At 47.3% G+C, this 25,161-nt stretch overlaps 1 protein-coding gene across 2 annotated transcripts in view; it reads right to left on the reverse strand.

Moving 5' to 3' along the window:
* Positions 1-2,187: 2,187 nt before the first annotated feature.
* Positions 2,188-25,161, reverse strand: part of NUAK1 (NUAK family kinase 1) — a 70,216-nt gene continuing 47,242 nt past the window's right edge. For both annotated transcript variants that reach the window (XM_059080736.2, XM_067010025.1), the window contains exons 4-7: positions 22,505-22,570; positions 11,703-11,822; positions 9,563-9,695; positions 2,188-6,762 (exon numbers count right to left, since the gene is read on the reverse strand). In XM_059080736.2, coding sequence (XP_058936719.1) covers positions 5,609-6,762; positions 9,563-9,695; positions 11,703-11,822; positions 22,505-22,570 — 1,473 coding nt within the window. In that variant the 3' untranslated portion in view covers positions 2,188-5,608. The remainder of the gene's footprint in view (positions 6,763-9,562; positions 9,696-11,702; positions 11,823-22,504; positions 22,571-25,161) is intronic.

A 25,161-nucleotide genomic window follows, 5' to 3' on the forward strand; every position in this document is an offset into this window, starting at 1 on the left:
GCCACCGAACAGGATGAAGTGAGAACCATGTAGAAGCTCAATAAATATTAATTCTCTTGATTTTCCTCAAAGTGACCACTTCCCATTAACCTCACCGACCTATCAGTTGACAACATGTCAGCTGTGCCAGTCCAGCCACCCCTGTTTCCTCTCTACCCCTTACATGTCACATCTGGTCCAGCCTCTAGAACAGGCATATGCTAGTCCTCTTATTTGACTGCCAAATTATGTCTTTCTAAAGGGGTTCACTTTTATTTTTTTATCCATTTACTTTTTTATTGACATACGTATAGTTGATATACAGTATTGTGTGTCAGATATACAGCAAAGTGATTCAGTTTATTTTTCCAGATTCTTTTCCATTCTAGGTTATTATAAGATATTGAACATAGTTCCCTGTGCTATACAGTAAATCCTTTGTTTATGTACTTTATACATAGTAGTTTGTACTATTAATCCCATACTCCTAATTTATCCCTCCCTCCCCCTCTTTTCCCCTTTGGGAGCCATAAGTCTCTTTTCTATGTCTGTGAGTCTGTTTCTGTTTGTATTATTTTTTAGATTCCACATAAAGTGATATCAGGTAATATTTCTCTATCTGAGTTACTTCACTCAATATGATCATCTCTAGGTCCATCCATGTTGCTGTAAATGGCAACATTTCATTCTTTTTATGGCTGAGTAGTATTCCAGTGTGTGTGTGTGTGTGTGTGTGTGTGTGTGTGTGTGTATGTATATATATATATATATATATGTCACATCTTCTTTATCCATTCATCTGCTGGACACTTAGGGTGCTTCCATGTCTTGGCTATTGTAAATAGTGCTGCTATGAACATTGGGGTGCATGTATCTTTTCAAATTAGAGTTTTCACCTTTTCCAGATATATGCCCAGAAGTGAGATTGCTAGATCATATGGTATCTCTATTTTTAATTTTTTAAGGAACCTCCATACTGTTCTCCATAGTGGCTGTACCAATTTACATTCCTACCAACAGCGTACTAGGGTTCCCTTTTCTCCACACCCTCTCCAGCATTTAACCAAAGGGGTTCACTTATAGGTGAACTTCCCCTTAGTCTCTTATCCTGCACGACTGACAAGCCCATTTGCTAATAACAGTAGAGACCAAAGCAAGAATTAAGAGTCTCCAGACCAGGCAGACTGTCTCAAATGTCCTATTGTAAAAGTCAGTGAATACTTGCCTGTAAAGAAAGGACTATAGTTTCCCATTCATAATGAGTTTTACTCCCAGGCTAACTTCACAGAAATTCTCTCCTTCCTTCTTCAAAGCCCTGTTAGAGTTTGGCAAAGGTAGCAATTAATATACCCATGGGTCAGATGAGAACACTGAGGCCCAAAGAGGTGAAGAAATTTGACTCAGTAGCTATCATCATGTCCAAACTGGAAAGTTGCACTTCCGCTGGAAAGTCAGACTTCTCTTGCTTGGATCCCCAATACTGATATTCAGTGCACAGCATGACTCTCTAATATTAGAGACTAGGGGTAGGATTGGATGTCATTTGATATCATGACTGGGATCCAGGAACTCCTCAGTCTTACCCTATTATTCATCCCTCTTTCCAAGAGCTTCCTGAGGGTCTGTTTGCACAAAAAACAATGGCAAATGGGACTAAGGACAGCATTTTATTATAGGCAGAGCAGTGGCCTTCCCCATTAGGAAATATGGCCCAATGATTTGGACTCAGAGAAACCACAAGATTGCTTTGTCTGCCCTTGGGATAGAGGGAGGCCAAAGCAGGGGGCAGGCAGAGGAAACTGACATGTGGGGAGTTAAGTGTGGTTAAGGGTTAACCTTTGATGCCATCTCTAGTCCAGATTGTGGGAAAAGGGTCAACTTTTTGGAAACCAGAACTGAGAACATGTAAATTTGGAAGCTATGGGATAAGCCAAGGTGGGTCATAAAACCAGGGAGGAGAAAGTGAGGCTACAGAAGGAGAAGAATGAAACTGGCATGCAAGGAGGAGCAGAAAAGAGGGCCTGGGTCCTACTTTTCCAGTTTCTGGTTGCAACGGCAGGGCCAGCTACGTTTCCTCTTCTGAGAACTTCGAAGAAATTCCCTTTTTGTGCTTAAGCTAACAGGTGGGTTTCTGTTACTTATACCCATTCTGTCATTCTCTTAACTAAGAGAAAAACAACCAAATAAAGAAGCAAGGTCCCAGTCCAGTTCAGTTCATGGCAATTTATTTAATTTAAAAATAAAAACAGAAACAAAAACAAAAGACAAATCAGTTTCCAATGAAAATACAAACACTTTGGGTGGTTATCCAGCTTTTTTTTTTTTTTTCCCCTGTAGGCTGTCCTGGGCTCAAACCAATCAAATGAATGAAAACCAATTTTGACTGGAGACATAAAGCATGTTGCACCGATTAAGTTACACCAATATATTATTATAATACCTTTGAAATGCCTTTCAGACCAATAAATAAAAAAGACAAATTCAAATAAAAAAGTCAACTTTTTATTACCAAAAAAAAAAAAATAGAAATTAAATAAAAGTCACAACACGGATTAAAAAAAATGTGCAGTCAAGTTTCTCTCTTTTTTTTTTTTCTTCTAGGAATGATACCATGCCAGTAAATCCCTACAGAACATTTCCAGTTTGGCAATAAGCAGTCAGTCAGTCATTCACATTTGTACTCAAGACAGCAGGCGTGGCCAACACTCACCAGAGTCTCTCACCCTGAAAGATGCTCCTTGTCATCTGCAGAAGCAGCACCTTCTAACAGGTATGGAAATTCAGAGAGTACTTGGCATTTTCATTTTGCCTCGGGTCTTGAAGCACTTCCTGAAAACTGATCATGCCTTGAAATTTACCTGTAAAAAGAAGTATAATTCTACTCCTTTGGCAGATGTGTAAACTAAGACACTGAAAGGCCCACAGAGGCAAGGAAAGGACCAGGAGAGCTGACCTTGAATCTCCTGCTTGGTCCACCAGGTCATCAAAGTGTCTCTCACTTGTAATTCCATGGAAATGAATCAAGCATAATTTCCTTGGCTGGGATTGGCTGGAAGGGATGATAGGACCTAATCAGGAAGCAATGGAGCTGCTTTGAGGGCTTGTCCCTCTATTCCAAGTTTCTCCTTAAAAGCACAGAGTCAACATCACATCTAGAATCAGAGGATGTTAGCAGAATGTCAGAACTAGGCAAGGCCTGAGAGACCAGCTAATCTACCCCTCCAGCCCTCACTGAAGGGAAAACTCAGCCCCAGAAATACTGCAGGTGCCTAAGGCCACCAGCACACCAGGATTCAACTCAGGGTCTCTTCCTCTGAGTGGAGGACTGTCTTCACCACAATCCACTGTCTGGTTCTATTGACAAAAGAGAACATACATGTGTTTTGGGGATGGGGGTAGAATGACATTCCTTAATAGTGTCATTTTTACTTGAAGATTGTAAGGATGGAAAATACCCAGCAGACACAATCACTTGGGCAAAAGGAAAATACACCAACCAGTAGGTAGGTGTTATACCTAAGTCATACTGACAGCTACCAACCAGGCTGGCTGCCATGCATGAGGGACCAGCAGTGTGGCAGTGCAGGCTATCCAGAAAAGGTTGCGTAAAATGAGACAAGGAGGGAGCTTTAGAGATTGCAGAATGCCCTCCGCACACCCACACGCCCCATACACAGTTTGCTAGCTACAGAATTTGTTTCCCTTTGAACCTATGTTGGAGTTCAGGAAGGAGGTGGAATTGAATGAAGGGAAACCCAAAAAGCTTCCCATATTACACTACTCAGCTCAGCCCGAAGGGATGCACAAGCCAAAACCCCAGAGCTGGTGACAAGGGGAGAAATGGAGCCATCTCCTTAGGGAATAGGGCAGTTTCATTCTAATCAATGTTCTTAGTACCTGAAGGTGAATTCCTTCTCATCTCCCCATGAACTATATTATCTGTTGGTTTTCCCCAAAATACCCTCAAGACTAGTTCTCCTTAAATGTCTAGGTGGCTTTCAGAAGTCAGCCATCCTGAAACAAGAGTTTCAAGTAGCTGGAGCCAGTAGAACCTGAAGTTGTCCCAAACTCCCAAATAAGACCATTAATTCCAAACTCAGTATCTGAAGATGCCCCACTGTGGGCGTGACATCTGATCACCTGTAATCCGGGTATCTAGAAGTTACACTATGTTAGCTATGTTACCTTTCAAGCTAAGAGTCCTGTCACACCTCTTTTCTGCCTCCTCCAGAACCATCTGGAGGACTTCCAGGGAAGTGTCCCCTCTCCTGTCTGCTTCCTCCCAACCCACTCTGCTCATCTGAGTGGCTGGAACATTCCCCCTAAAGCCTAGGAGTTCTAGGCAGGTAGGACACAGAATACCTAGATTCGTACAGGGAAACATCTTCTGCCTGACTTACCTTTCCTCATCCAAATATCCCACCTACGCACTAACTCCCTAGAAGCAAACTCGCCTACCTCTGAGGATTCTACGCTTAGTGGATGGGGAAACCGTTTGCTATGAGTAAACAAGGTAAATGGTTGAGCGAGTTACTCCTCTGGGGACTATGGACGGTATCACATCCAATTCAAAACATTCACGCAGGTCAGAACCCACAAGGCAGCATTCCAGTTCATATTGAGACGTTAAAGAAATTGACAAGCTGTCCCCTTGCTGGTGTGGATCAACTTCCACTCATCTGCAAAAGATCACAGAGGGTTCCAAGCTCTGTTATACACCATAGTTTTGACCTCTGACACCACCTCTTTTTCCCTGTCTCCCCTTGGAGGTTGTGCTGAAGAGCCAGGCAGACACCAGGAAGGAAGAGGCAGACAACAAAAAGCCAAAAAATCACCATGGGCTGACTCTTAAGTCCTTAGCAGTGTTCAGAGCACTCTCTCTCTCTGACCAAGGCCCTGTCTTCCATTCAAGGTAGAGGAGCAAATTAACAAATGCCACACCAGTGGCATGAAAGAGATAACACAGATCCCACGGGATCTACACTAGCACTCCCAGGGCTTAGCCAGGTCAAGGATCGCAACTACACGGCATGAGTGCTACTGCACCCCTTCCCATCCCCATGGCAGCCATTACTATTCAATCACAGCACTGCTTCCCACTGTCTGGGCTGCTCAAACCAGCACACCCAGCAGCCCCTATCCATCGATTACCAATTCAAGCTCAGATGAAATCTACGTGCCCACCCCCTGCAGTCAGACCACACCTGCTAATGTGAGGAGAGAAGGAGTGAGCTCTGAGTTCACTCAGAGCAGATGGTCCCAGTCTGTCTTGCCCTCCTCCAGAAGCACGTGGACGACTACTAGGGAAACGTTTCCTCTCCCATACGCTCCCTCCCCACCCCCTAAGTGCTGGCCAACACCACCTCCCCTGGACTCTAGGAGGTGCCATAAAGCAAATGCCCGTGAGGATCCCACTTCTGACTGGCAGTTGGCAGGACTGGCCAAGAGCCCACTTCTCCCTCGTAGGCACTGGCTCAAGGCTGCAAATTTGGCCAAAGCAAGACAGCACCAATCCTTTTTCAGTCTGTGGTCATGGCCAGCAAAGAGGTAACCAGCTCTGTCCGTAGCCCAGTCACTGCTCCCACTCCTCCCTCGTACCCACCCCGACCCACCCCTGCACCCTGGGGGGCTAGTTGAGTTTGTTACAGATCTCCAGCGCTTTCTTGTAGACCTGAGTCACATCGTCCATGTCCGTGAGGAGGGAGAAGCTGCTGTCTCCCAGCCGGTTCCGGTACCGCTTCAGGTACTGGGGCCGGGGCCGGTTCTGGAGCCCCTCAAAGTCCTGGATCTGGAGGAAGTTTTCGGCAGAGACGCAGCTGCGGATGCGCTGGCAGGCAGGGCGATTCTCCTGCAAGTCGAGCAAGTCGAAGGAGTCGCTGGACAGGACGCTGTCGTCGCTGATGACGCTGGAAGGACGGCTGTAGCTCCGGGAGAGGCCCTCGGCAGGGATGCCGGGCTCCAGCAAGGATTCCAGTGTGGGCATTTCGGGGCTGGCCAGGGCCGGGTCCATGGTGCCCTCTGAGTACTTGCTGCTGTGTTTCAAGATGCCCTTCCTGTGGCAGGAGAGGCTGTGGGACGTCACCCTGGCCGGATCCGGGGGGCTCGGGGAGGGGATACCGCCACCCAGCCCATCGTTACTGTCCAGCAGCTCCGAAGACTCGCTGCGTTCCGGGGACGAGTAGTAACCCGATTCTCTCTGCTGGGTCTTTTTCAAGATGCCTTTCTTGGGCATCGTGGCCGACTGTTTGGGGCTGAGTTTAGCTGGCACCTCCGCCTCGGGGGCGCTTGGCAGGGGCACGGCGGTCCGGCACAAGTCCTGCTCCAGCTTGAAAGCGGGGGGTAAGGCAGGGCTGACGACGCCTTCGATGAAGCCGGTGCTGTGAGAGCGATGCTCGCTGTTGCTCCGCTTCTTCAGGATCCCTTTGGGCCGCTTGGAACTCACCTTGGATGGGCTCTCCGGCACCGAGTCCTGGCCGGACTGAGCAAAGTCGTTCTCCTTCTTGGACTTCTTCAGCGACCGCTGCCGCTCCAGCATGACCTCGGGGGCCCCGGGTTTGGCCAAGCCCTTAATTTTGGCTTCAGCCTCAGCCTGTAGCCCTGTGGAACGGTGGTGCCAGTCGATGATGCGGGCTAAGAGCGGGGACTCGGTGCTGTGAAGGGCATCGCAGTCGCAGACGCTGCTCTTGTAGCCCCAGTTCACCCACCAGTGGTTGGCAATGTCCTCGATGGTGGCCCGGCGGTCGGGGTTCACCATCAACATCCACCGAATGAGGCCTCGGGCATCTGTGAGCCAAGAAGCAGAAGAAACAACACACATTACGGGAGTCTGGGGCTTTACAAAGCTGACGCTCCGGGGGCGCAAAGGAGACACACTCATTTGAGGAAAACTCTAAATGGAGCCCTGGCGCAGCCACACTATGGAGCAGGAAAAGCCGTCGTCTTCCAGACTGTACATCAGAAAGCATCATCGAGACTCAGGGCCACAGGCCAGTGGGCTATCACAGCCTGGCATGTTTCTCCACGCTACTGACGGACTGTCAAACTGCTGATTTTCCATCAGCTCAGATCTTTATAAAATGGGGAAGGCCAGGTAACCAAAAGAATCCAGACCCGACCCCAAGCAGGGGCCCCTACCATTCCTTCGGTGGATATCATTTTACTAAATGGGAAAACAGGTATGGATTACCATGGCTTTTACTCCTCCAAAGTTAGGTTTATATAAACGCACAGCGCTCAGGTCACCAGGAAAATGTGTCAGCACAAAAAGGAAATTTAGGGCTCAGGTGGCAAGGGAAAGGCTTCTCATGAGAGGGAGAGACAGAGAAGGATGGAGAGGTGTTCATACCTGGCATTGAGAGGGGGCCGTCCCCAAGGCTGGCCTGACCCGGGCCTTGGCCAGGCTCTGAATCCCACACCGAATGCTCACCTCCTGTCCCTCTCTGACATAAGCCATAGCCTACCAAGCTGTCAGATCAGAGAGCTGATCTCTATCTGCCATCAGTTTACCGCCTGTCTGAAAAACTCCATTTGTCAATTTCTGCTGCCAAAGAATTAGGGGAAAGCCCCAAAGCGATGTTGAGGAGGCCACAGGAACCAACAGACTCTCACAGCTTATAAATTGCCTTTTAAGATCAAACTGTGCTCCCCAAATGGGGGTTGAATTATATCCTGGGAAGGCGCCACCTCCCCTCAGCTACTTATGTAGCTAATGAGTAGCTGGCCGGGACCTGGCAATGGAGCCAGGGGTGAGCCCTGCACCCCTGAAAAGTAACAGGATATTCATTCATTAGGTCAATAAATATTTTCTGAACCCCTGTAGTGTACCAGAAACTGTGTTGACGCAAGTTAGCTGGTCAGGCAAAAAGGCTGCCATAGAGTTCACCCTGAATTTTCTAAAAACAAACAAACAAACAAACAGAACACACGGGACGGCTTATTGAAAAAATGTACAGATATAGATATCTGCATATCTATACCTATTGATACATATAAAATAGTCAATGCTCATTATTCACAGATTCTGTATTTGTAAATTCGCCTACTCATTAAAATGTGTTTGTAACCCCCAAATCAATACTCAAGGTGCTTTCCACAAAGTGGCAAAAAATGTGAATTGGCCCCCCCAGTGCACATGTGTGTTCCCAGCTGAAGCAGAATCAGGTGACAAGGCACTGCCTTCTTGTTTCTGCTCTCATGCTGTAAGCAAGTGTCCTCTTCACAGTCCCTTTAGTTCACGCTGTTCACATATTTGCACTTTGTATTGGTGATTTCACTGTTTAAAATGGCCCCCAAGCATGGTGCTGAAGTGCTATCTGGGGATTCTAAGGGCAAGAAGGCAGTGATGTACCTTATGGAGGAAACATATGAGTCAGATAAGCCTCATTCAGGCATGAGTTAAAGTGCTGTTGGCCGAAAGTTCGATGTTCATGAATCAACAATATATTTTAAATGAGGCGTCTTTAAACAGAAATATACATAAAACAAGGATACAGATTGATCAGCTGACAAAAACGCTGTGATCAGAGGCTCCCAGGAGTCGAGCCCTGTATTTCCCTAGCGCTTCCGCATTCACAAACTCAGTGTTCATAGCAATGTTATAGGACACAACTGCAGCAAATAATGAGAATCAACTGTGTGTGTGTATATACACATGTAGGATGCGTGTACTGCAATATACGAAGTGTCTGTTAACCACATTCCAAATATGGCCATCTGTACACACCCCTTCTGTACCCACACAACACTCTCCCATCAAGAGGTGGAGCTTATGGCCTTGGTCGCTTTGACCAATAGAACGTGGCAGAAGTGACATCATCTGGCTTCCAAGCAGACGTTAAGAAGGCCTGGCAGCTGCTTCTTCCTCCATCTTCGAGCCCTGAGCTGCTATGTAAGAAGTCCACGCTCCTTCCTAGAGAGAGAGGCCTGGGGAGGCAGCTCATGGGGAGAGAGCCCACACAGAGGGGCCCCGAGGTGTCCCCACAATCAGCCCCAACTCCAGCTACCGTCTGATTGCAACTGTAGGAGAAACCCCAAGGCAGGCCAGAAAAGCTCTAACCAATCCAGGGAATCAAGAGATAACAGCTAATAGATGTTGTTTAAACTGCTGCGTTTGGGTGTGGGAGCGGGATGGGATAGACTTGTTCTGTGGCAACAGGTCATGAAACAGCACCCATGTGCCACACCCCCCGGCCAGGGCAAGGTGTGCAGAAGAGCAGCTCCACCCTTAGAGTCTACTGAGGGGGTTTTATGTCTACGTGGACTGGAAGGGACTTCACGTAATACCTTTTCCAAAATGTGAATTTATAGCGGAGAAACAGAAACGAAACAGGGTAATAAGGGCCTTGCTCAAGTTCACACAGCAAGCAAACAGGACTCCTAGCCTGCAGAGTAGAACAACTGTTCTGGAAATATCACAGTGGGAAGGTTTGGGGAAAGTGGCCTAATAAGCCAGCTCTGCCAGAAGGCAAAGATCTGGGGGGAGGAAAGAGGAAAAGCAGGAGTCTCCTTACAGACACTGACACAGAAGCAGAAGGTGTGAGCTGGCCTCGCCCGGCTTAACCGCTGACCCTCCATGGGCACACACCTGAGGGCTGCGTGGGCTCCCGGTACTCTCCGCTGCTGATCTGCCGAATGAGGTTTTTGTGATCGAAACCATCGAAGGGCATTGTTCCATAAACGAGAGTGTAAAGCAACACGCCCAGGGCCCAGCTGTCCACCTGGAGCAGAGAGACAAGACATATAGGAGCTGGGAAGTAGATTCCCTTCCAAACCATTAGCATCACAGACCATGAGCAGCCACCCTCAACGACCCCAGGAATGGAATTTAGCACCTGGCAGACAGGTTCCCACCCGCAGCCTGACACCTGATATGCAGTGCACCTGGGGCCTGTTTCAGAGCCTGACCTTTTCGTTGCAAACTGAGACCAACGGTCCCAACCCATAGAAGAACTTTCTTGAATAGATGATATTCTTTGATCCTCACTATAGTTTTGTGAAACAGGTAGGGCCCCGGATTATTTTCAGCCCTATTTGGCAGATGAGAATACTGAGGCCCAAGGAAGTTAAATGGTTTCTCCAGAGGCCCCTCCCCATCCCAGTGATGGAGGTAAGACTGGAACATGGGGTTCTTGACTCCTAATCCAGGAATCCTGCACCTTCTTCAAACGGATCAGGGGTTGCAAACTCAAATGCTTACAAGAGCCAGGCAGACAACAAACATGAACAAAGAAAGAGAGACGGTGGGGTACCACGTGGAGTGTTGGTTTGAAGATAAACTGTAGAGGGCATTCACCCATCTTACACAGGCAGCCTCCTCTGGCTAGCTGCTGTCACATAGTAATACAGGCCCAGCACTGCTAGATCCTTTGGTGTTTCAAGAGAAGTCAGAAAACAGACTTTTATGTGAAATCTCCCATTTATCAAATGTTCAATTTTTTTTTAGAAAGATGGCCAAATAAAGCACTCTTGCTGGCCAGATCACAGGCTGCCAGCTTGTAACCTCGGAAATGGATCATGGAGGATCAAAGTAGCATTCATTATCTGTGATAAATTTACAGTGTCAAGTTTCTGCAATGTTGTAAACTGGATCTTAGGCTCCTCCCTTACATTCTTGTTTCGGAAAGACTTTCTCCTCACTGCAAGTGATGGAGGTTCTTGGCATCCATCTCTTTACCCTCTAGCCCTGCCCCAAACACTCTCAAGCAGATAAATATTTGGAAGGAAACATTTCAACCCACTGAATGGCTGCTACTTAAAGGATCGTGAGTGGATGAATCTCTCTATAAATAGAACTATCTCTTTAAAAATGAAGAGTCAGTCACAACTCACCCACTTTCAAAATGATGTTTTCACATACCTGTGTCTTACAGTGGCCCTGAAAGCTTTAGGCACATAGAGAAATGTATTTCTCATGAATCAGAAGATGCAATTAAAATGTATTTCCTTGATCAGAAATACATGCTGTCAAAAATACACGCAGAAAGATTCACTGCAGGGTGAGGCTGTTTGCTTTCTGTTTTGCTTGTTTTATTATATTAGGGAAAAACTGAAAACAATCTGTCTAACACTAGGGAAGTGATTAAATAAATTACAGTATATTCATACAATAAAACATTATGTCATCATTAAAAACCATGTTTTTAGTAATAACAAATTCAGAAGAGTCACAATTTTAAGTTAGTAATAAAAGGCGAGATATACACATATATAGTGACCTCAATTATTTGAAATACAAGATATACACTGGAAAAAAAAGCCTAAGAAGAAGTCACATAAATATTAAGTGGTTATCTCTTCTTTTTTTTTTTTTTGCGGTACGTGGGCCTCTCACTATTGTGGCCTCTCCCGTTGCAGAGCACAGGCTCTGGACGCGCAGGTTCAGCGGCCGTGGCTCATGGGCCCAGCCGCTCTGCGGCATGTGGGATCTTCCCAGACCGGGGCACGAACCCGTGTGCCCTGCATCGGCAGGCGGATTCTCAACCGCTGCGCCACCAGGGAAGCCCTAAGTGGTTATCTCTTGTGGGGAGATTGCAGGCAACTTTATTTTCTCTTTTAGGCTATTCTGGATTTTTCTCCCAGGTGTGTATATTATGGCTTTTATAATCATAAGGAAACGGTTTTTTGTTTGCTTGCTTTTATGTTTGTTTGGTTTTTTAAGTATTCCTAGGTTCAGTTCTTTTCTCCCCTCCAGCCCCCCCACCATACACACCAGGCAAGCTGCTCACCTCTGGCCCTCGGTAAGGCCTCCCGTTGACAATTTCGGGAGAGGCATAGAGGGGGCTCCCACAGAACGTTTGCAAGAACTTGTCCTTCTGGTACAGGTTGGAAAGCCCAAAGTCGGCAATCTACAAAGAGGAGCAAGACCCAGGGAGCCTGTTAGCATTACAGTCAGCGTCTGCATTGACTCAGCTCACACCACACAGACCCAAGCAGCTGAGGCGCCCCTGCGTGGCCCTGCCAGCTGGGTCACCCTTTTCTCTGCAGCCCTGAGCTTTCATGAAAGGACCAGTTGGCACAAGCGGGCCAGTGATTCCCGACTGCAGTCCCTGGCACCCACTGCATGCTCTGTTACTTAAAGTCACTCCTTGCAAGGACTCTGTTTTCACGTCAGTGTAGACTTGTCCTGAGAAATACCCACAGAATCACATGCTCGATGTTTCTGATGAACACTAAAGTGTGTAACTATTCATCTGAGACCCGTCCGTCTGTGGCCTACCTAAAATCTCACTGCCTTCATCCACAGTGGTGTACGTACCTACCTGTGCACTGGAAATCCGCACCTTTTATAGACCTACGCACCAATCAGAACTGTATTCTGCCCACCTTGGGACCCTAGATGAAATGGACCCACAGCACCGGGTTCTGAGCCATCATATTGCAGCCCAAACTCTGCCACTAGCCATCTGTGTGACATGGGGCAGGTCCCTTAGCTACTCTGAGCCTCAGTTTACCACCAGAAAATGGAAACCCATCACCCCTATCCTCTTCTGGATCACAGGATTATTGTGAGAATGATTTTTTAAAAAAGAATTAATCAACATGCACGAAAAAGTGCCTTGAAACTTTGTCTGCAAGTTCCAGGCAAATGTTTTCCCTAAAGCTGCTGCATAGCACAGGGAGATCACCTCTGTGCTTTGTGACCACCTAGAGGGGTGGGATAGGGAGGGTGGGAGAGAGGGTGATGCAAGAGGGAAGAGATATGGGAACATATGTATATGTATAACTGATTCCGTTTGTTGTAAAGGAAAAACTAACACACTATTGTAAAACAATTATACTCCAATAAAAATGTTAAAAAAAAAAAAATGTTTTCCCTAAACTTGCTTCTCTTGTATCGCACACCCCTTGGAATCACTCTCTTCTCCTTTGGTTTCTTGAAGTGTTTGGCTATCCCTTATGGCAGTGCTCTTCTGTGTGTGTGTGTGCACCTAATCATATATACATATAAGGTATATATGTTACACGTATATATGTATTATCACATATATGTGTATAATGTATATATCATACACGTACATATCATCACAGATATCACATACATTCATGTTATATTACATATGTACTTACATATGTATGTACATATGTATATACAAATATATATATTTTATGTATATAAATTCACCTTGCCTACTAGGCTGAGTCCCCCGAGGCAGGTGGCGGTTCCACATCTGCCCCTCATCTCTGTAACATCCACTGCTGAGCACCTGCCCTCACCCAAGAAACACCTGTCACCAGAATAGGCATTATACTTTGAAAAGCACAAGACAATTAGTAGATAATACAAAATAATAATAGTAAACTTAGTTACCACTTACAGAACAACCTCCAATTATATCAGGCATGGTTCTAAGCACCTTACACTCTCTAATCCTATCTAAAATCCCATTTACACAACCATGTGAATGTATTACATTTAAAAGTGGTTAAAATGGTAAATTTTATGTTATGGATATTCTACCATAATTTTAAAAAACCCACTTAACAGATGAGAAAACTGAGGTTTAGGGAAATTAGGCTATTCGTCTCAGGAGAGCTACCTAGCAAGCAACAATGTAAACCGAGTGTCTCTAAAGGTTCACACCACTGCCCAGCGCTGCCCCTGGGTAATCTGCAGATCTCACCCAGTCTAAGCCAGCCTTCCACGCTGAGCCTCTGCGGACCTCCGCCCTGCCCCAAACTGATGTCCACTTGAAGCTTATGAACAGGATGAGTGATTCACACAACAGCCCAGCTGAGGCTCTGTTTTGAAGGCAGCGCCCAGAAGAAGGCTACTTTGTAAAAGTCACCCCTGAATGAACGGAACGGCACTGAAAGCAGCTGGCGCACAACCGCCCTCAGAAAACGCATTCTCGGGGCTCAGCTTGCACTTAATTGCCCTGAATTCCACTTTCTTATCGAGGCCCCTGACCAGCTTGCAGGAAGTTGGCTGGAAGCTTTATGAAGTGTACGCTGTCAATCGGGACAGGAAGGGACCAGCTGCAGCCCTGGAACATCCCGAGAAGTCGGCCAAGGCAGGAACCGACACAGCACCGTGAACGTCGGCGGCATCTGGGGCACTGCGTGAGCTTCCAAACACAGGCGCGCGCGCGCACACACACACACACACACACACACGTGAGAGGCACCCGCCACCACCACGTGCAAATCCCCACACACACACCAGCAGTGCTCCGAGTCTGGGCATTCTTGCTTTCTTTGTAGCCCTTCTGAGAAGTGTGTTTATGTTTCGGCCCACTCCCATCCTCACAGACTGATCTTTATCAGCCTCTCCCAGTTAAACTGTCATTGTGGCTGACATAAGATTAATAGAAATCTAGATTAGTCCATGTTCTTGGCACTTCGGTGGAAAAGAAATATTAATCAACACACACACACACACACACACACACAGAGTTCTCCATCCGTGAGCCACTTAAACTTGGGCTGCAGCTCTAAGATTCCACGCCGTATGGAGCTTATATCAACTATAAGATGGGAAATGGCCACTGTATAAAACTTCTCAAAGCCTCAATTTCCCATCTGTAAAATGGAGGTAGGAATAGTATCCACCCCCACGGTGTCATAGTGAAAATTAAATGACATAAAGTACGTGCCAATGACTATTTTAAGCATTTTACAAAGCTGGAGCTCAAATCCGTGTCCCACCTTTAAATCCACCTGGGTAGCTTTATTAGCTTCATGATACTCAAAACAATACTGGTTTTCCATTGGAGGTAATTATGTAAGGTTTCTTTTTCAAATACACATGATTTCTTAAGTGAATTGCACTAAATAAAAGTATGAAAGTGAAGTAGCACAGAAGATACTAGGAAAAGGCAAAATCCATGAAGAGAACAAAAGAAAAGACATTTGGAAAATTGGGGAAATAATGATTTTAAACATAATAAAACAAAAGGGAATCCCAGAAATGGTTCCAACCTGGAGGAGCGGTAAGCGGTGAACTAATCTGGCCCCTCGCTCTGTAAGTGAAGCAACTGAAGGTTAGAGGACTTCAGAAGCTCCGCCGAAGGTCACAGACAGAACAGCTACGGGAACGTTGGGTTCTGTACGATTCTCTGTAACAGAACATCAGTTGTGTATCGAGGCTGACTCCACCAAGGAGGCATCCAGCTTTGCTTTCAAAGTTGTATTTTGCCGACACACTGGTAACCTTTGGAGAAAGGTAACCACTTTGCTGGTGATGGGCTGTTGCCCCGCCCCGTTCAGAACCACCCTCTGTCCTCACACTGGGCTATTCAGTTCAGCCTGGACTCTGAAAAGGATATCAACACTCATGTCCTTAATTTCTGGAGTTTTTGTTGTTTTCAAACCTTTCTAGAGGTGTGCCCTGCTGGATGAAAATCAGAGTTATACAAAGTGGGAAGTGATTATTCACATTTCAAAAGAATTAACCTCACTACAACATGGATGAACTTTGAAGACATTATGCTAAGTGAAACAAACCAGACGCAAACAGATAAATAGTATATAATTCCACCTATGTGAGGTACTTAGTGGAGTCAACTTCATCAAGACAGAAGGTAGAAGGGCGGTTGCCAGGGGCTGGGGGAGGGGGCACGGGGAGTTAGTGGTGAATGGGCACGGAGTTTCTGGTTGGGAAGATGCAAAAGTTCTGGAGATTCATGGTGGTGATGGTTGCACAACGATGTGAATGTATTAATGCCACTGGACCGAAAACCTAAAAATGGTAAGCTTTACATTACACATGTTTTACCACCATTTTTTAAAAAGGGGATTAACCTCGGATCACTGTGAATAATCCCTGTGAGCTCACCCAGTGAAAAAGGAAGGATCAGCTTGCTGATGATTAACCACTGGGAAAGGATGCTGATGTTGATGATAATAAAAGCAACGGTCTGACAGTTATTGGCAGAGTCTGAGAGGAAGTGCACTGGACAGATCAGAGGTTGTGAAGCCAGAAGCACCTGGGGCTAACCTTGGACTTGGCACTGCTAGATCATGGGTGGGAACTGCCACCAATTTCCTCATCGGCAAAACGGGAATAATAATAGAACCCACCTCTAAAGCTGTTCTGAGGATTGAAGACATGCACGTAAAGCCCCTGGAAGAGTCCTGGTACTGGCTGACTCTATAAACTACAGCCATTAGGATAATGCTGGTGGTTTGGTCTACTTAACAACTGTTTGCTCGGAGCCAGTGCCCACCAAAGAGCCAAGAGAAATGACTATCATTCGTTTCCGAAATAAGCATGTCCAACGTGAGAGGCTGCACTGTACGACAGGAGAAGTAAGGGATGCTGGGTTTGAGTTCAAATCCTGACCTCGCCTTCTACCAGATGCACCAGCAGCATCAGCAACAGCTGGGAGCCCCACCCCAGACCTACTGAGTCAGCAACTGCATTGTCACATGGTCCCCAGGGGAGCCGCTGCACGTCAGTCACTCTGAACCTGTGTTCCTTCAACTGTAAAATGGGGGGGGGCAGTGATGATTATAATGTAACCTACCTCACAGGGCGGATACGAAATCAAATGAATTGATAGATGTAAAGTGCCTTAAACCACACCTTACACATAGTGGGCCTTCGGTCAATGCTAGCGATCACTCCTTTCACCTGAGTCTCTGTTTCCTTTGTTGGAAAAGGGAATTGCAATAGCCTCTACCACACGGTGTTGTGAAAAGCAAAATCAGATTAAATGAGATAATAATAATAACAGCAGCACTGCTACATGCCGGTCGTTGTTCTGTGAGCGCGACGTATATTAAATCCTCACACCAACCCAACGAGCAGGGTTCCACTGTTATCTCCATTTTGCAGATGAGAAAGCTGAGGCCCAGGGCAGGACAGCAGCTGGCCTGAGATGTGGCTGAAGAGCTGCACTGGCTGTAAAGCTCCACATTAAGGGGAGTTATTGCTCTCGGGTGGCTGAGGAGGAAACGGGCTTTCTGTGTCGCTCTCCAGAAAGACACACTCCATGGCTCTGTCGGGCCCTGGCGGTCACTGCTGTGGCTTTCCCGTGACAGCCTCACTCGGGTTGTCAGGAAGTGAAGGGTACAGAGTGAAATGGTGAGCAAAAGTGAGTGGGGGGCTTCCCTGGTGGCGCAGTGGTTAAGAGTCTGCCTGCTGATGCAGGGGACACAGGTTCGTGCCCCGGTCCGGGAGGATCCCACATGCCGCGGAGCGGCTGGGGCCGTGAGCCATGGTCGCTGAGCCTGCACGCCTGGCGCCTGTGCTCCGCAGTGGGAGAGGCCACAACAGTGAGAGGCCCAAGTACCGAAAAAAAAAAAAAAAAAAAAAAAAAAGTGAGTGGGGTCAGCTTGCACCGTCAGATCTAAGGTCACACCTCCTCTTGAGAGAGAGATGGGGAATAAGGGACCCCAAGCCAGCTGGGGAAGCTCTTCACTGAGGCACCTCCAAGACGCAGCCTCTCAGGGGATGCAAACATGCAACCACCCAGCTCATTCGACCCTGGCAGCCCCGCATGGCTACTCTGGCCACGGTGACTCAGGCAACCTGGCCGTGGCCACCGTCGGCACTTGGAGAGCCTCCCCCAGGGACAGCTGTCTGCAGGCTGCCTATATACAAGGTAAGGCCAGCTGAAGCAAGGATGAAAAAAGTGGCCTCCCCTTGCGAGTGTGAGTATGCTCTGTTGGATTTAGGGCAAATCTGGGTGGGTGTAGTAGAGAATCTATCAGGTGCCTGGTCTTTGGAGTCCAAGAACCTTAGGTTTGTAGGCAAACCCATTGCTTATTAGCTGCAGGAGCTTCCTCATCTGTAAAATGGGGGTAACCAGACCCACCCCAGTGGAGACATTCTGAGAACCAGATGAAATAAGGCGTGGGGAAGGTCTGCCACAGGGTTCTGGCTTCTAGCAGGGGCTCCAGAAAGGTTACTTTCCTTGTCTAGCCTCCATGCCCTGCCCTGCTCCTGTGCTTGCTGCTCCTTCCCCTTGGAAGGCCATCATCACATTCCTTTCTATCAAACTCCTAGCCATCCTTCAAAACCCAGTTCAATTGCCACTGCCTCGGCAAAGGCTTTCCGATCTGCCCATAGTTCAGGCCCACCACTTCCTCCTCAGCACTTCCACGACAGATTACAAAGGGACTATGAGGCACACAGCAGAGCCACCTGGGCCTAAGAGATGAGGATCAGGGAAGGCTTCCTGGAAGAAGAGGCCTTCAAGCTGAAACTCTAAGGAAGGGTAGGCAAAGAGCAGTAGGAAGAGCATTCCAGGCAGAGGCAACTGTGTGTGCCAAGGTCAAAAAGTCTGGTGGATTTGAGGAGTTGTGTCCTAGGCAAGGGACCTTCTCTGACTGCCCCCCACCCCCTAGCTAAAATAACACCTGTCATTCCCCACCCTCATCCTGCATGGATTTTCATCACCACCAGAGAATTACACTACATATTTGTTTACTGCTTGTGTCCCCAACTGGAATTCTAAGTCCATTCGGACAGGTACCCTACCTTCCTCATTCACCTCTGTATCTCTCTCATGCCTCATTATTACTTCTGGTTTAACAACAGCTAGATTCTGAGCTCCAAGAAGACAAGGACCTGGCCATCTGGTTCACTATTAAATTCCCAGCATCCAGCACCACGCCAGGTATACCGTAGGAACTTAGTAAATATCTGTGGGCAAATAAATAGTGCTCATGGGAGGTATTCAATTTGCTGAATGGATAAGTGCAGGAATGGAAGAGTGAATGCAGGCATTCATGGACATGTATGTATACAGACACATACACATGAGTGGACCAATGAACAAACAAATGAATGGATTCATTAATGCATGAATGCAGCATCCTCACATTCACATACTCAAAGCCCAGAGGCCCGTACCCTGAGCTGCCCTTCTTGGTCTTGTTAAGCCTCGGGGTTTCCATCTTGACTCAGCCCTGGCCATTCAAAGCTGCTCTTCTTATCCACAGCAGCAGGCACTTCCATTGTCATCAGGGGCAACGGGCCATTTCCCCTACGTCCCTCTACTCTGAGCCCTGGGAGCTCACCAAATTCCCAGCCCTCTTTGTGGAGGTCTGCTGACCCTGGGGCCTGGCCCTCTTCTCATTGTCAGGCACTTTTACAGGAGCTGTCTATGGGAATTGTCCGCATTCCATTCTCCCAGAGAGTGGGATGTGAAGCTGGCCCATTTTTATTAATTGCAAATTAATGCTGTGCTGGGTGTCTATTTTGGTAGACATGCTTCTCCGCGAAGTACGGAATGCAACCCAAAGAAGCGCATTGCTCTCATTCTTTCTGCCGCCCGACTGTGTGAATATTTTTAGAAGCCACACCCTCGTGCAGTGGCCAGAAAAATAATTCCCAGTGCCAGATGTGCTCTTTGCAAATCGACGTCAGGCGGGGAGGGGGAGAGGAACAAGAGCCACGGCTCACACCAAAACTGCAGCGACGAGTTTCAGCCGGTAGCAATGTTTATAGGCTTTCTGGGCAAAAGCCCTCCACCCTCGAAATAGGCAACATGGACCCGGTTTGAGAAGCCCCTCACTGCCCATACTCTGCTGGCTGGTAACAGACCTTCAGGGTCAGTGGTCCCCTGGTGCAGACACTGATGACATGGACTCTCCTGAGCATGGAGGCCAGCTTGTGGCCATGTGTCTGCCTGCCCTTTGCTACGAGTGCCCTTTCTAAATATGTTTCCCGCAAAATGCTGAGTCAGGAAGAGCTGAGCACATGCAGCCGGAAGACAGATCAACAGCAGCTGAAACACATTTTCAAAAACCTTGGAAGTGGGTGTGAGATGATATAAAGAGAATCTGCCTGGAAGTCAAACATGTGAGTTCTAATCCTGGCTGTCATCCCTTCTCTCCAAAATCGAACAGCTTAGAGAACCGACTTACTGCGTGTGACAAGCATTGTGCAGCATTCCAAGGAAATAAAGACACAGTGACATACTGATTCATTGTGTACGACCTTGGGCAGGCACAGCACTTAGACTTTCTGGGCCATGATCGTTGAAACAAGGGGTTGGAAAAGGACCCTCAAGGTTCTTTCAAGCTCTAGGATTCTCAGATCCTCGTAGGATTCCTTGAACAAACAGAAGGAACGAACAGCGTCAGAGAAAGGGGAGGGGTGTGTGTGTGTGTGTGTGTGTGTGTGTGTGTGTGTGTGTGTGTGTGTGTGTGTGTGTGTGTGTGTGTGTGTGTTTTACCTTGGTAAACGCCAGAAGTAGACATTCTTAAGGATTCCTTACTTTTCATAATGTTCTATGCATCTGTTATTTCCCTACCTGACGGTTAGGGACCCTGGGATGAAGGACTTGGTCCTGGGAGCCGGGAGGCCCCCATCATCGCCCTTTTGCTTTATGCAAATGAGCCGTTCTCCCAGGCTCCTGCCCATTGTCCCCCGCACAATTGCTTTCAGAATGGTGACCATTCTTCTCCTCCATCGGGGAATTCTATGACTCCGTAGGAAGCTATGTGCCTTATCACTTCTGGGACGACATCATGGGACCATGAGGTCAAGCTGTACCACAGAACCCGATCCCCAAGCGAGAGGCTCACATTCCAGGCCTTGTAAAGACCACATTTCGTTTTGAGAGCTCGGGGGCAGGTGGCAGGAAGACTCTGCAGAGAAAGTTACCAGGGTGGATGATACAAACGCTTAGAATGGGCCCCTCAGACCAGAACCCAATTCTCTAGCCGTGGCCTGACCACCGCGCCCCGGCGCCTTCAGAGAGCTCACTTCCTGTTCACTTCCCTCCCCAGCGGGCAGCCTTGTCAGCTGGGGCCTTGGATGTTAATAGGTAGGTGCTGAGTGCGTTGATGACATATTGTCTAAAATCCTCACGTTTGTCACTGACTGTCCAGGACGGGGCACAGGGCCTGACACATGGTAACGACTCAGCAAATACTCATTTAAAAATGAACAGATAAACAACAATCCCCAAAGAAAGGGGCTGGCATCCTTACTAGACAGATGAGGAAACTGAGACTTAGATATGTGAATAAGTAATCTGAAACACTGCCGTTAGTAAGGGGCAGGGTTGCACTTCAAACCCAGGCCATGCAACTCCAAAGCCACTGCTCTTAACCTTGACTCACTGCACAGTGCTCAGCTAATGCTAAAGGCAGAGCATCTGGTTCAGTCCTCAAAACAAGCCTGTGGGCATCACCCTCTCCCCATTTTATGGCTGAGGAAACAGGTTAAGTGGCTCTCCCAATGTCAAACAGCTAGTAACCCACACAGGATGGAATTTTCTAACTCTGCAGCCACTGCTCCTTCTGGAATAATCCAACCACTTTGCCAGAAATGGAGAGACCCTGAGATTTCACTTCCTGTTCCTAGAAAGACTAACTTGACCGAGTGTTTCCTCCTTACTCTGTGGGCTACAGAGAAATATGTGATCACGGTCAACCACTCACAAAAAACAAGAGGTCACCCGGATGTGGCTTCCAGGGGCCTCTCAAAGGACGATGGTGACTAATGGTTGCCACCATGATCTGCAACCAGAATCCAAACACCAAAGCAACTCCAACCGTCCCAGCAAGGAAACAGCTTCCCTGTGATGCACTCCCCCAACAGAGAGCAACAACAACAAAAAAAGGGGATGACGCCAGGTCACTCCCATGCTTGGTCAAGGGACCAGGGATGAGGCACTAATGTCACCAGCGGCCAATGAGAGGGACCCCTGGTGCTGGGAGTACTAAGGCCATTTCATAATGAAACCCATGCGGCAAGCTCCAGTTTATTTTGAAACCGTATTTGCTTACTTTGCAGCCATGATCAAAAGGCCATTCGGAGTGCTCTGCAGGAGGCACTTGAACCCTGTGGGCCAGGAGAGCTTTCTCTAGCTCCGTCAGCAGCCCGCAATAATACGCCCCGTGACAGTCAACCCCATCACTTGCTGGCATGTTCTTTCCCAAAAGCCATCACCGCCACCATTTCAGTAGGCTTCCCAGTTCCACAGCTGGGGGTGGGGGGGGGGGGTGAGGGGGTGGTGGGGAGGAGTTGGAAGGGAGAAGTAGAAGACGGGGTGGAAGTGACAGAGAAGTGGCAGAGAGAGATAATAAATTGCGGGCCTGCGGGCAAATTCCCAAACTTGGGCTCGGTGGGTCAGAGAGACATGGGTTCAAACCCCAACTCCACTACCTACCACTGTGTTATCTCAGGAAAGTTACTTAACGTCTCTGTGCCTCAGTTTCCCTATCTGTGAAATGATGTAAATAACCGTATCTATCTGATGATTGCTGTGAAGATTGAATTTAAGTGATATCGGGCAAAGATGCTACGAAATACAAATGCACTAGGTTATTGTTGTAAGTATTTTGACGGTGCTAATTACAGACTATGAGCTTCCCGAGGGCAGGGACTGTATTCTAGTCAACTTTTAGGACAATGTCTGGCATGTCGTTAGAGATCGATAAATGCTCGTTGAATGAATTCAACCACTGGAACTAAACTGAGGGCTCAAACCCAGTGATTCTCCCCACCCGCCTGCCGGGAAGGAAGTGGCCGCCTTATTCGTAGGCTGCAGCCTGGAGCAGAGTTTAAGCCTTCAACCAGCTGTAAACCCCAGGTCTGGCATATCAATCAATGAGGCAAGAGCTTTACCTTAATATTACAGCTGTCATCGAGCAGTATATTTTCCAGCTTCAAGTCCCGGTGGACCACACCATTCTGAAATGAGAAGACAGGCAGGGAATTGAATGGGAGCAGTTGGGATGAGAGAGAAAGTGGGAGAGGGGGAGGAAGGAGGAGGAGAGTGAGCAAAGGAAAATCTTTGACAGATTAAAGAAATGCGCCAGCGCGCCGGTGGTCTTCACCCCCATCCTACAGGGCCTCTCTCGCTGTCATGAAGCTCCCTGCCAGCGACCAGCACAGCACCAGCGACAGGAGAGCATTAGTCACTTGCTGTGTGGTTAAGGGAAAAATGACAGGAATCCATTCTCCCCCAGAGCCTGTAAAACAGCGGGGGGATTCTTTGTCGGAATGTAATTCCACTGTGTGAAAGCCATCTAGTCCCGGGCGGTGGCAAACATTGTCTGTCTGTGATGCAATTCCCAGGGAAGCAGCAGATTACTCTGCTGGGGACTCAGAATGTGGGGCTCTCAGACCTTGCTTGTCTGTCTGTCTACCTGTCTCCCCAGTGCCTGGCTCAATCTGTTCTGACCCAGGAAACCATGCAGATCTGTCCTGAGGATAACAGAAGCGTTCCCAAGGGTTCTTTCCTAAGCAGCCGGGAGGGAAGGTTCCTCTCTGCTGGGCAGGACTCAGTGTGGAGTGAAGGGGGAAGGTGGGAGAGGCCACTGAGATCAAAGCAAGCCGCCGCCATACTGCGGGACCTTTCCATTCAAGCAAATGCTGCCAAAGCTGGCAGATGAGCCCAGTGACAAGCAGACAGCCAGCTGAAGGGTGAAAAGAAGTCCCTAACCAATAGGCTGTTGGTCTATACAGCAGTAACAACTGTCCTGCTCAATTCTTTGTAAAACCCAATGATCTTTCAAGGGGACGGGTGAGCGGGGGAAGAGAAACTGAAAGAACCAGCTATTGGGGCTGGGAGGACGTTTTTTAACATCATTCAGCATAAAGGACCTTGGCAATTGAAGCTGCCCTTTCAAGAAAACCAACTGGCTAGCAATTCTTTGTCTTTCACTCAGGATGTCTTTAGTTCAGAATCTGCATGTTCACAGCTGGTACTTTATTGCTTATTTTCCTTTCTATTTGACAGTTCCTAGTATCTCTAAAAGCACTTGACTGGAGAGGTGAAAACATGTATTTCTACCCCTCTTTCTAACCCAAATCTTCGGGGATTCAGAAACGCACAAACCAGGGCTCCTGGAGGAAAGATACGGCAAGCAAGGTAGCTGATTTCGTTTAATTTTAAATATTGGGAGTAGTTTGGTTTACACTGTTGCATTCCCAGTTGTCGTAAGATGGAATGCGCCGACTAAAGCCCCATGCATACGAAATCCAAGTTTCACACACTTCAAATAATGAAAACAGGATCGGTGGTGCTTTATGACGACGCCTGATGATACAATACAAAACACTGTACGATCTGAATCATCAGTGCCTTTTGAGTCAGCAGAGAGAAGTTAAATAATGTCCACGTGGGTTAAGGGTTTTCGATTGTAAGTAATTAGAAGATGATCGTTCCAGATTCGTTCTCAATTAACCAGAATATTTAACAAACCAGAAGGCCCCGTGTTGCAATCATTCAAACGAAGAAGCTGACTCTGTTTTGGATGGCATGCTGGATTCAAGTCACTACTGTCCTCAAAGTGAAGGACTGTTCCAGGTGTGACAGTTCTGGGGAAAAGCATGAATGGGATGGAAATCAGGACTAAAATGATAAATACTAATTGGCTGAAGTATGGCTTGGAACTATCTGTGTACTTCATTCCCTTCTCCAGAGACCAAGGGTAGCTAAACTGGCTGGATTAAGAGCACATCCCATCAGTTGTGTAGCAATAAAATTGTACATGTGTGTACGTAACCTCTGTGGATATAACCTGTGCAAGGCAAAGAAACCAGGGCATAGAAAGGTTCGGAACCTATGGCCCGCTAAGTGCACTTCTGGAATTTCTCTTAAGGAAATTATTCAAATGAGAGAAAAAAGGTTAATGTATAAAGATGTCAATCGCTATTTCTAATAACCAGAAATTAGAACCAGCCTAAGTGTCCAACAATCACAATAATTCCAGAGACTTTTTAGTAACATGGGAAAATGTTTAGATTAAAATCCTAAGTGAAAAAGCCAGACAGAAATGTAAAACTACATGCAATGTGTACCACATCGATTGCATGTGGATTGCACCCTGGAAGGGAGAAAGGTCACTGGTGTAAAGCTGGCGAAATCCGAGTAAAATCTGGAGTTTTGTTAATAGCGATAAATGAATGTGGGTGTCTCCATGTTAGCAAGTGTACTACAGTCCTGTAAGATGTTAGCATTAGAGTAAACCGAGTGAGAGGTGCATGGGAACTCTCTGTACTATCTCGGAAGCTCTGCTGTAAATCTAAAATGATTCAAAATTAAGAATTTAAATGAAAAATAAATGTGAGGAGTAGGGGGAAGAAGATTGGAAAACAACAAACAAAAATGTCAAGAGTGGGTTATCCCTGGATTCTGGGTGATGGTGATTTTCTTCTTTCTGGTTTATGAATTCTCCATCCATACTACTATGAACAGATGTCACCTTCATAATATGAGCAGAATCACGGGGTGCCATGAAAACCGTCTGGGGCCAAAGCTGTGGCGGGGCCGGCCG

This window comes from Kogia breviceps, chromosome 12 (assembly GCF_026419965.1).
Source record: "Kogia breviceps isolate mKogBre1 chromosome 12, mKogBre1 haplotype 1, whole genome shotgun sequence".
Lineage (NCBI taxonomy): Eukaryota > Metazoa > Chordata > Mammalia > Artiodactyla > Physeteridae > Kogia > Kogia breviceps.